General features: G+C 34.4%; 1 protein-coding gene across 1 annotated transcript in view; it reads left to right on the forward strand.

The window, feature by feature from the left end:
• Positions 1-227: 227 nt before the first annotated feature.
• Positions 228-12,884, forward strand: part of GRXCR1 (glutaredoxin and cysteine rich domain containing 1) — a gene marked incomplete at both ends in the record, with an annotated part of 122,796 nt that continues 110,139 nt past the window's right edge. The window contains one exon of the mRNA XM_081303482.1: positions 228-611. Within this exon, the coding sequence (XP_081159608.1) occupies positions 228-611 (384 nt within the window). The remainder of the gene's footprint in view (positions 612-12,884) is intronic.

The raw sequence follows: 12,884 nt of genomic DNA on the forward strand, positions 1-12,884 counted from the left end.
TTTGCAGGTTTTAGTTTAAAGGTAACCATAGCACACACACACACACATTTATTATTAAGAGCAGAGAAGGCCCTGTATGTTCTTGGGACTCTTATTTCCTTTCAGTATTAGTTTTGTAGGAGTGCTGCTATCACTAGGTTTCAGCTCTGGCATTGCTGTGGCAATGAACTAGTGCATTAACAATGGGTTCAAAATGATGTAAACTGTTCATGCGGGTGGAGGCGACCATGCTGAAAAGGGAGATGAAGCCAGAAAGTGACAGGCCACGGAGAGTCCGGTTTCGGATCGCATCATCTCACAGTGGACGAGTTCTGAAGGAAGTTTATGATGATGGGCAACCATCCGGCTCTCTGGATTCTGAATGTGCCAGTATTTGTGGGATAGATGGACTAAGTGATTCTGATGGACAGCAAAATGGCCACATTGGATCGGAAGGCGACGAGCAAGAGAATGATCAGGATAACTTGCTGGTGCTGGCAAGGGCTGCCAGTGAGAAGGGTTTTGGTACAAGAAGAGTCAACATTTTAAGCAAAAATGGCACAGTGAGAGGCGTCAAATACAAAGTGAGTGCTGGCCAAGCTCTATTTAACAATTTGACCAAAGTATTACAGGTAAGTCATGACACTTTCCTCCTCCTGAGCTTTGTTCCCAACTGGCCCTCTGAACACCTCTCAGCTCTGCAGTTTAAAGCAAGCCTCTCTTATTCATGACTCCTCCATACTTCAGAGACACTCCCCATGTAAGACATTGTCTCAACAGCCACTGATTAAAAACAGGGTCGTTATTCTTGGCAAACCAGACTGACTTCTAAAAGCCATGTTTCTAACATGTGTATGAGCTTTTCTTCCAGTGTAAGGACTAAAACTGCATCTCTACTTCTCAGGCAAGAAAGGAGACAGACTCTAGTGTTCAAAACATTTCATAAAGCTTAGAAATTGATTTCTTTCTGGTTTATTATTCTTAAATCATCAGGGTACCATTTGCTATCACCTGTGATGAAAATGTTGAATGTTTGCATTCAGGGGATTGGATTCAGTTGGAATATCACAAAGATGCCAAGACTGTGACTTCTTCCCATTCCAGAGGAAATTGCAGGTTTTATCTGAGGTCCAATTCTTTGTTATTTGCCTATCATAACTCTGGAGCAGCATTTGAAAATTCTATTTCTATATGAGTGTACAGACTAAAATCCTGACTTTATAGCCAAAAACTGGTCCTTAAAATGTGGCTCACCCCTCCAACTAATATAGGGATGTATCATTCAGATCCTAACATCATTGACAATGATCTAATGATAAGTGCTTTAAATTGCCTGGGAGCATTGGAAAAATATTTTTTTCTTAATAACAGACATAATTATTTTAGCAATGGAATTTATAATAACTAACATTAAGGTAGCAAACCAATAATCTTCATTGCAATTCTGTATTATATGATTCTCAGTATTTGAATGAAACAATCTCTTGTGACAAATTATTCAATGCCTCTACATTATAGAGATGCAGGAGTGGTTGGGGGAAAGAATTTCAATAAAAGATACTCATATATGTTTTACTTCAAAGGAAGTATTTGAAAAGATCAAATCATCAAGATTTAAAAGCAAATTTAAGTTTTAATAAAAGGAAAAAAAGCAGTTAAGACTAAAGGTTTTTTTTTTTTTAATAAAACTTACCCATGAAGGATTTTATAGAAGGGGTAGGTATGGGGACAACAATCAGAAACTGATGACTCTTTTATTAGGTTGGGGATGATCTTATAGAGACTTCTAGACATGTGATTGTTAAGAGAATCTCAGTGGAATGAGCTTCACCTAAAGTAAAAATTGTTACTGTCAATGTGTAAACTAGGAATCTTTGTACAATTGAGTTTTAAAATGTTTGCATTCATTGCAATTAATTTAGTTCTTTAATATTTGAGTTGCTTTATGATTTGGAGTGTTGTTTATAAAACTGTTTTACCACTTTTAGTGCTTTGATTTGAATTTGTGTATTCAACTCTCCCCCCAAATTATGATTTGTGAATAAATATCTTAAGTCTTCAAAACCTGCAAGAGAAAGAAAAACCCTAATCTTCTCCCTATGCATTTACCTCGATAGTGCTATAAATTCACAAATAAGAAATGAAGGAAATTTTGAAGTCAAATTCTAATATTAGATTAGATTAGAGTATTACACATTTTCTATTCATAATTCTGTCACCATTTTATGAGAACAAATCCATTGAAACTTTTTCTAACAATTTAACATAATTCCACTTACCCATGGCTTTAAAAGGGTAGCAATGGTTACATGCAGAGGTCCCTCAAAGTCTTTGATATTTTATCAGTTTTTTTCTTATATGTGATCCTTCTTTCTTAATAATGTGGGTAAATCAGCCAGCATGTTATAGGTAATCACAGATTTTGGTTATTGTCTTTACTTTCATCACCCACCACTACCACTACCACCACCACCATCATCAAGTGAATGTTCTCTGATCTCTCTAGGACAAAAAATAAATTAATTGGGGTTGCAAGTGGCATTATTCGAAGGGCTCCATTCAGATAATTGTCTGTGTGAACAGCATGCTTTGACTTGTACGATATAACCTACACAATTATGTAGAGAGCCAATTTGAATGTTTGCCACTTGCTAAGGGATGTACATGTAATAAGGGGCTAATTCTTGTCCTAGGCATTTGTCTTAGGATGACTGAGTAGTTTTCCACAGACATCTTATTATGCAGCAGTAATAGCTGAAGCTACCATTCAATTATTCCCATATACACTACCAGTTACAACTCTTTCTTTGGATCTCTTTATATTTTCCATATCCCTTGCAAAATAAGCACCAAACTTGACCTCATGTAACTGTAACTTAACAGTTTCCCTCCAGGAAGAAAATGTGAGCAGTTGATATCTTGGATGTCTGGTTAGGGATTCAATGGATGGCTAATTTTATTGAAAAGGAACTGTGATTGATAAAAAAGTCAGACTTTTCTTCCGTTTTTAAGGTATAATGTCTTAAAGCACTCCACTAGAAACTTGAGAGGAAACAACATAAACAAAATCTTTCAAAGACCCTGAAAGTCACTTTTCTTCCTTGCTGTTAGTTTCCCACTCTGCAATTCCTATTTCATAAAATACTGGCATGTGCCTTACAAAAAAATTCAACTGTGCAGACAATAATCATCAAAATGATTTGTTTTAAAGTATTTTTACTTTTTAGCAGTACTTATTTATAAAACTGTATATAAAAAGGATATCAGAGCTAATTTCTATTTTGTCAGTTAATTTACCCTATAGAATCTTGAGTAAGTGAGGATGCACAATATTAGTTGAGGTCATTAAGGGTAGCAATGGAACCAGGAGGCAAACAGAATGGTCACCTGACTGCTCAAGTGAAATTTGTGGAGGGCAGTTTGTTGGTGAATCACTCAGGGCTTCCAGCTTGTCTTGATTATAACTTTTCAGATGTGGTTGAATTTTCCATTTCTCCCAGAGATATCATGAATACAAAGCCCAGGAAAGGCTAATTTGGAAATATGAAAACCTAGAATCTATTTGTGATCTGGAAATATGCATTTATTAGAAACTTTTTAGGTTGTTCTTATATAGACTACAGTTTGAAAATTATTGATCTAAAGCGTAAAAGGAAAATCCAGCCAGTTTTCTAGAGTAAAACAAAAATTCCTAAATATTCCTTATGTCTTTAATTTTTAATAAGGAAAATGAAGAAGATATGTATTGATCTGATTTGTTCTTTGGATCAGGTTAGATCACTAGAAGAACCTTTTCTGAGCCAAAGATGACAGTCATGTTTCCTATTAATATCGTATTTTATCAATTAGTTGATTTGGGAACAGGTCCAGAAATTATACCAGAAGACTCCAATATAAGTTCTGTGTTTTAGTACTTTTGAAGAAATTTTACTCTTAGGATGTTTCTATCTGGATAGATTTTATACTTGATTACCAGAAAATTTTAGAAAAAAAGTTATTTTCTCCTTAAAATCAGTCTCTTGTTACCTCATGCAAAACAAATTAGAAAACCATTGTATAGTTCATAGATCTCATTACCCAGTTTGCATGATTGAATGTGAGATGCACCTTGCTCTTAGATTCCTAATATTTCTTAGGGTGGCTCAATGATGCAGATAATTAAGGTCATTTATTTTTGTTATATTATTTTTATAGGATTAAATTTTGAATAGTAATCTTTTCTTGACTTTATCATTAAACTATATGGGTAGTCTGTTAGAATCTTCTACTATAATTTCCACAATTTTAGTTTTCTCACTTCCAAATTTAAAATTACTGTATTAGAGAAAAATAAATCCAAAGAAGGAAAATAATTATAATGCATACTATATTTTTGGCAGGTCCTTTCTAGGACTTAGACATACAGCTTCTGTCTGTGCATATACATGCTTATGTCTGGTTAGTGTAGTTGCATGTATAAGCATTCTTTCAAGATAAATAAAATTAAAATAATAACATGTTTGCCAAATAATTTGCATTTTGCATGGGTTTTCACATACATTATTTTGTGAAATAAGCAGCAAAATTATTATAATGCCCATTTTTTGATAACTATCAGAAATAAAAGCTACTAATTCAAGAACTCTAATTTTGGATACTTTGACAGTTTAAAAAACATAACAAATGCAAAATGTCTCACATTTGCTGTTTTAAATGTTATCATGACAAATATGAATATTTATCTGACTACATCATGTTATGATAAAATCTGGTATTCTTAAACTTCAACATTTGGTTGGCATGTTTTAAAATATATCATTTGTTTCACATTTGATCTTCATCTGGCAAAGTTTTTTCAGAAGATATACAAGCTTCTATTCACTTTTAAATAGTATTTTAAAAAATTTATCAGAAGCCATTATTTCTCTTCATCATTTTGTTAGATCCTCATGAGGTTAGTTGACACTGGAAGAGGATGAGTTGGTTACTTAAAGTGTACTGTTGCTCAGCCTTGTCCACTGACTCAGCATAGATGATATTAACAGAAGTTTCTGGCAGTATTTCTTATCCATCTTTAATTCACCAAAGCTAGCTCTGGTAATTGAATAATATTCCAGTGAGAAGAAGGTGACTCTTTGCATCACTCTATAAAAACAACAACAATAATATTAAGCCTCAACTAGGTACTTCCTGGATGCCAGGCACTGTTCACATTATTATGTACATTGATCCATTTATTCCTCACAGCAACCAAGAGGTAGTATTATTATTAATAAATTATTTATAATTTGAAAGTCTTCTCTGTGTAAATATTAAATTGTATAATTTCAAATATCATTTACCAGAGAAATTCTTAGGTGATTTTTTTTTGTCAAAATGAAAATATTGTCTTTTGAGCTTTCAGTAACTCTTAAAATTTTTGGTACAATTAGAAATGGCCCAAAAAGTCACACTAATAAATCAGGTGACTTGTTATCCAAAAATTAGGAAAGAAAGAATGCCAAAGACATGTTTACACTACTAATAAATTATTTATACCAAAAAAGAATTATTAACTGACAGACCTTAAGAGTCCTGTGATCCTCTTCCATACATCAGCCTTTTGCAACTCTTGGTCACAGCATTAATCATGGATGCTGAGTAGGATATAAGCAAATGTCTTTGTTGTTGTCGTTGTTGTTGTTGTTAGTGAACTTAGTGAAATTCACCTAGTGGTTATTTCCCTTTGTTCTATTCCTTTTGCATTTAGAGATTCCTGTATGGGGAAGGGCTAGAGTTTTCATGGTGAATTGTTGCCATCTGGCTCCATTCCATTCCTCAGTGTTTCTTCAATCATTTTTTAAACAATCATTTATTGCATCTCTACTATGGAGCAGACACTGTTAGGTAATGTGAGAAATAAATTCCATTTCTGCCCTTTGCAGAAATATTCAGGAGTGTGTTGTAAATGGCTGTAGAAAGCAACTTCTGAAAAGAATTTAGATATTAACTTGACTTTGCTTTCCATCTTGACTTTGTTTTTCCATCTGTTTTCTTGTTGATGTAACAGACTCTGCTACTCATTTTTTATTTCTCCACTGTTTTAAATTTTCTCTTTTAGTTTTTTTCTTTTCTTAGCCCATCATTTAATTGAATTTTTTCTTTAGCGTTCTCTTGCTTTTTTCCTAACTTAGTTTTATCTCAAACATCAGGAACTGAAGGGCAATCTGTAGTATTAATGACTCTTATCTTGATCCTATCAGTCTCTAGAAGTCTAAAACAGTGATTTACTATGAGCACTGACTTACTCAAGTTCTATGAAAACCTTTTCTCTTTAGCTCAATGAATATCTAAATTGGATATCTTTCATTCTTCCTTATCTATTAGAGTTCGGTATCATCATGGTATTTTAATTTGTGCAACCTTGGTTTTAATTGCCAGAGTTTAAGCTTATAAGACTGACATGCTGAACAAACTCATGGATTCCACCAGCTGACTTGCAACCACCTAATGAAATCTTATGGGTAGCCTGTGGTTACCACATAATTAGGAAATTAACACCTGGTATTTTCAAACTTTATTTAATTAAAGAACAGCTTTATTAAGACATACTTCATATATCATTCAATTTTTCCATTTAAAGTATAAAATCCAGTGGTTTTTAATCTTTATAGAGTTATGTAACCCTCATCACAATCAATCTGAGAACATTTTAATCATTCAACAAAGAAACTCCATAACCATTTCTAGTCATTTCCCATGTCTTCCTTCTCCCCTCTTATCCTCTTCTTACAAACTCCCCCAGGTCGGACACAATCACTTATGTACTTTCTGTCTCCATTTATTTGCCTATTTTGGCCATTTAAAAGAATCTCCCTATCTCACTATAATTATATATTCATTTATCAATATTTCTCTATCCTTCCATCCCTACTAATTACTCATGTGTCTCATAACTGTGTTCTACTCTCTCCTTTAGGAGATCAATTCTTTATATTTCACATAGGAATGGCATCATGTGGTATTTGTCTTTCCCTGCCTGATTTAATTTCACTTAATAGTCTTCAGGTTCAACTGTGTCATTTTGAATGACAAGATTTCTTTCTTTATTTGGCTGAATAGTATTCCATTGCACACAGATCCCACATTTTCTTTATCCATTCATCGCCTGGAGAATGTCCCATATGCATTAGTTGAGAAGAATGTGTACCTGTACCCATTGGATGAAAAGTTATGTATTGTCTGGAAGTTTCATTTGGTGTACAGTGAGGATTAACTCTTATGTTTTCTTGTTGAGTTTCTGTCTGAATGATCTGTTCATTTCTGGAAATAGTGTGTGGAAGTCTTCTACCACTATTACATTACAATGTATATCTTCCTTAATCTGTGAACATTCATTTTATATTTTTAGGTGTTCAAATATTATGTTCATGTATATTTTTACAGTGGTCAGAGCCTCGGTCTGAATTGACCCCTTTATTATTATATTGATCTTCTTTGTCTCTTTTTACAGTTTTTGTCTTAAAGCCCATATTTATCTGATATAAGCATAGCTACTGCTGGTGTCTTTTGGTTTCCATTTGCATGGAATATCTTTTTCCATTCCTTTACTTCCAGTCTATGTATGTCCTTACAGGTACACAGTAGGAGGTTAGGTCTTGTATTTTAGTCTTTTTAGCCACTCTTTGTCTTTTGAATGGAGAATTCAATCCACTTATATTCAATGTAATTATTGATAGATAATTACTTTTTGTTCATTGTTTTCTGGTTGCTTGTATGTTCTCTTTCTTACTGTCTTTGTGATTAAGTGATTTTCCCTAACAGCATGTTTTCATTCATTATCTATTTCTTTTTAGTGTATCTATTATAAGATTTTGGTTTGTGGTTACTATGAGGCTTTCAAGCTGGGTATTTTAAGCCAATAGAAACTTTGATTAAAAAATAAAAATAAAAAACCTCCATGCTTTTATTATACTGCTTCCCACACATTTTGAATTCTAATGTCATAATTTACAATTTTTAATATTGCATATCCTTTAACAAATGATTGTTGTTAATATTTTTAGTAGTTTTCCTTTTAACCTTCATAATAGATTTATAAGTGATTTTTATACCACTATTACAATATTATAGGACTCTGAAGTTTGAGCACTTACTCTAACTGGTGGGTTTTACACTTATGGGTTATTTCATGTTACCCATCACCAACTTTTCTTTCAGCTTGAGAAACTCCCTATAGGATTTTTTATGAGATAGGCCTGGTGGTGAAGAACTCCCTCAGTTTTTGTTTATCTGACAGTCTTTATCTTTTATTTAATTCTGAATGACAGCTTTTCTGGGTACAGTATTCTTAGTTGACATATCTTTGTTTTTCCTTCATCACTTTGATTATACTCTTTTGCTCCCTCTTGACCTGTAAGGTTTCTGCTGAGAAATCTGCTGGCTAGGCATATTGAATTTTCTCATATATTTGTCTCTTTTATTTTCTTCTTTTTAAAAAATATTTTATTTTTTTAGTTGTAGTTGGACACAATACCTTTATTTTATTTATTTATTTATATGTGGTGCTCAGGATCCAACCCAGGGCCTCACATGTGCTAGGCGAGCACTCTACTTGCTGAGCCACAACCCCAGCCCTGCCTCTTTTCTCTTGCTGCTTTCACGACCAGCTCTTGATCTTTGGCAGTTTGATTATGATAAGATTTCTGGTGGAAGATTGGTGTCTTTTTACTTTACTGCACCTGGGTTTTGTATTTTCTCTAGGTTTGGAAAGTTTCTGATATTATTTCTTTAACTAAGCTTCCTACTTCTTCTTCTCTATTCCCTTTTGAATTCTAATGACTTGTATGTTTGCTCTTTAGATACTATCCCATGAATCCCATGATCTTTCTTCATTCCTTTTTATTCTTTTTTTTTCTCTTCTGATTGGATACTTTCACATGTTTGGGGTTGCAACCAGCCGGCCCATCCAGAATCCCAGGCTAGACTAACTAGTAAAGGTCTGTCACCACCAAAGAACACCTGCAAATGCTGGACGGGGTCAGCATCTCATCAAATGTGCAGGCATCAACATAAGGACACAAGAATCATGAAAACTCAAAGGAATATGATACCTCCAAAAGAATCTAATGAAGCTCCAGAGATGGACCCAGAAGAAAAAGAGATTTACAAAATGACAGACAAAGAATTCAGAATAATCCTCCTAAAGAAGTTCAGAGAATTACAAGAAATTACAGATAGAAAATTAAATGAATTTGGGGAAACAATTCGTGCACGGCATGAGACATTTGATAAAGAAATAGAAATTAGGAAATTCCAAATAAAAATCCTCGAGATAAGGAATACAATAACTGAACTGACAAATTCAACAGCAGGTTTCAACAGCAGACTTAATAAAGCAGAAGAAAGAATTAATGAACTTGAAGACTCTACATTTGTTTCCAAACTTTAAAAAAAACAACAAAACTTAACAGCAGGACAAGACAAACCTCCTTTCAGTAGCTTGTGCATGCTGACAGTTTGATATTTTCTCTGAAACTCGGTATTTCAATTTTGCATAAAATTAATATAAACATTTCATACTTTATAAACAGATACACTATATAAATATATCAGTTCCTCAATCATTATTGCCTAAAAGGGATTTATAAAATCTTGAACTGAATAAAATGTCATGTGTAAATTTTTAAAGGAATTCTATTTACATGTACAAACATACTCAACTAAAGTTTGAGAACTCTTTGTCAATTTTATTTTTTTAGTAATTCATTATCTCACATAATTGCTGATAAATGATTTTCTTGATTCCTCTCTTGTGGTTTTATACATTGACACACCTTTGCTAAGATCATCTGTGAACATAATGTACTTCTACAACCTTTGACATAGTCTTGGCTTCGTAACTTCCTTTGGCTGATGAGATGATAATAGATATGGCACAAATAGAGGCTTGAAGTGAACATGCATGGTTAGACATGCCCCCTTTTACTCCTTCATTAGAATGAAAAAGATATGCCATGGGAGGCCTACTCATCCCAGAAACATGAAAGACAAAGAATAGACCTGTATCCAAATGACAGTTTGAAGCTAAGTCTCACAGAGCTCAGCACAAGTCAGCCAACTGCTAACTGATCTTCAGACTCATGAGTGAAAAATAAATGCTTAATGCTTTATTTTGTTCAGTTTGGGTAGTTTGCTAAGTAGCAGAAACAAACTAACTGCACACTTCAAGATACTGAATAGCTTGCTCCAAGTTATGTAGATAGCAAGAGCACAAAACATACTTTAATGGTAATTATTGGTGTATTTGACTTCAGAGGTTGGGCCACTCATTCATCATATGCCTAAATCTTTTCTTCAATGTCTCTGTGAAGGTCTTATCTAGGCTTTGGTGGGGATTTCTCAGGGCAAAAGATTGGACAGGAAAAACTTAAGTCTTCTCACTGTCTTCTGGATAGTGAATGTACTGGAACTGATCATACCAGCATAGAGTAAAAGCCATTTGTTATCCATATCTATTAATATAGTTTAAGATTAAATTAATATTTTTGGTAACTACCTCATGCTAAAGTGATGTTGGTTTGTAACTTATTTGAATATCTTTTCTTGGTGATATGGTTCATGAGTCAAAACTTACATAAAACACCTATTTTTTATTTCATATAATTGTTTTGTCATTTTATTTTCTCTATTTATGTGTAGGACTCTACATTGGGACAAAATTAATTTTATTGTGTAATCCAGGTTGTTACAATCTTTTGGGATTCCCATCTTGTGCATACCCATGTCTTAGTACATTTTTGAGTCAATGGAACACAGTTTTTATAATGGCAAATTACTAATGTGGAAAAATTAATACTAGGTGAGTAAAAATAAATTAATTTAAAGAAAATTAAAATTTTTAATGAAGAGACAAATGATTTTTAGTAACTACTAGAAATCCACAAATTTAAACTAATTGTTTTAGGTAAAGAGAAGAAAGATGATTGATGTGAAAACCGTTGTGACACACTGTATCAGCCTTGAGGACTCTGCTGGTTTCCCCTTTTCTTTAAGTATGACTCTTATACATTACATACACATACCATGCCAGAAACTTTGTTCAGAATGGGAATCATTTATCCTAAAGGCTCATGCACCCTTGCTATGATTTGAATGTGTCCCCTGCAGTTCTTGTACTGAATACCTAATCCCTTACATGGCAGTGTTAGGAGATGTGGCCCTAATCAGGGTTTTTGAATCATGGAGATGGAGCTCTCCTGAATGGATTAATTCCTTTCTCATGGTATGGGTTATCAATTACAGGATTCAGCCTGCTTTTCTCTTGCATGCATGTGAATTCTTTTCCCTTATATCTTCCACCATGTAATGAAGCAGAACAAGGACCTCACATGATACAGCCATATGGCCACCTAATCTTGGACTACTCAGCCTCCAGAACCATATGATTAAATAAACTCATTTCCTTTATGAAGTACCCATTTTCAAGTATTCTGTTATAGCAACAGACAATGGAATAAGATAAAAAAAAAAGATACTGAGAAAAGGGGCTATTGCTATACAAACAAACATCTGAAAATGGAAAAGTAGTTTTGGAACTGGGTAGTGGGTAAAGGATGGAAGAGTTTTTAAGTGAATGCTAGAAAAAGCCTAGAAAGTCATGAATGAAACTTTTAACAGCAATTCTGGTGAGGGCTCTGAAGAAGGAAAAAGACTAAAAAAGTCTGGAACCACTTAGTTGGTCATGATCAGAAAACAGATGAAATATGGACAGTTAAGACCATTTTGATAAGGTCTTAGATGGAAATGAAATATATGTTATTGGAACTGGCATAAAGTTCATCCATGTAAAGTTTCAAAGAACTTGTGTGACCTGCGCCCTTGCCTGAGGGCTTCATGGGAAGCAGAGCTTAAGAGTGATAAAGTAGGACACTAGGCAGAATAATTTCTAATTAGCAAAGTCCTTAAAGAACTGTGTGGTTCCTTTTTACTCCATACAGTGAGACAAGAGAGTAAATGAATTATTTTAAGGCATGATTTATAATTAAAAGGGAAGCAGAAAGTAAAATTTGGAAAATTCACAGCCTGTCCATATGAAGAATGAAAATAGTATTCAAGAGAACAAAACAAGTCTAAGGCTGAAAATAGTGTTACTAAAGAGAGAAACATGAATAGAAGTAGGTGATAACCATCAAGACAATGGGAAATGGCCCAGAAGGTATTCAGAGATCTTCCAGGCTGCCCATCCCATTATATCCCCAGTGCTCTTTCAGGGCAGAGTACTTTCAGAGTACTCTCCATGTAGTCACTACTGCTCAGGGACCTCAGGATTCTGTTCCCTGAATCTAGATGTAGCACTGGTTTGTCCCAGCCATGGCCCAAGCAGCCACAAATGTGGCTTGGGCTGTCACTCTGGAGGGTGCAAACTGAAGTTTTGGCAATATCCATTTGGTACTGATTCTGCAGACATACAGAATGCAAAAGCTAGAGAGACATAATTTCCTCCCTGTAAATTTCTAAGGATATTATATAACAACTGTAAGCCTACCTGTCATAGAGATTTCTACCAGGGAAATGCCTAGTAGAACCATGGGAGTGGGGTCCTGTCCTTAAGACTCTAGAATTACAGATGGTTCAATTCCCACCTTGGAATGCTATAGATGTGCTAATCTAGTAGAGCTGAGGCAGGAACTGAGCCCAGCAAAGCCACAGACTGCCCCCATGTTCCCAAGAAGCCTCACATGGAACAAAAGATTAAGCTCCAGCTGTAAGACTTAAGGTCTGCCCTTGGGTTTTGGACTTAATCCGGTCTGTTACTCTTTTATACCTGTCACCCCTTTTTAGAACGGGAGTGTCAGTCTTCTATCTGTTCCACCATTGTATCTTGGAAGTAGACAATTTGACTTGATTTTGTAGGCTTGCAGCTGGAAGGAATTTGCCTGAGTCTC

This window comes from Spermophilus citellus, assembly GCF_964194105.1.
Source record: "Spermophilus citellus genome assembly, chromosome: 8".
Classification (NCBI taxonomy): domain Eukaryota; kingdom Metazoa; phylum Chordata; class Mammalia; order Rodentia; family Sciuridae; genus Spermophilus; species Spermophilus citellus.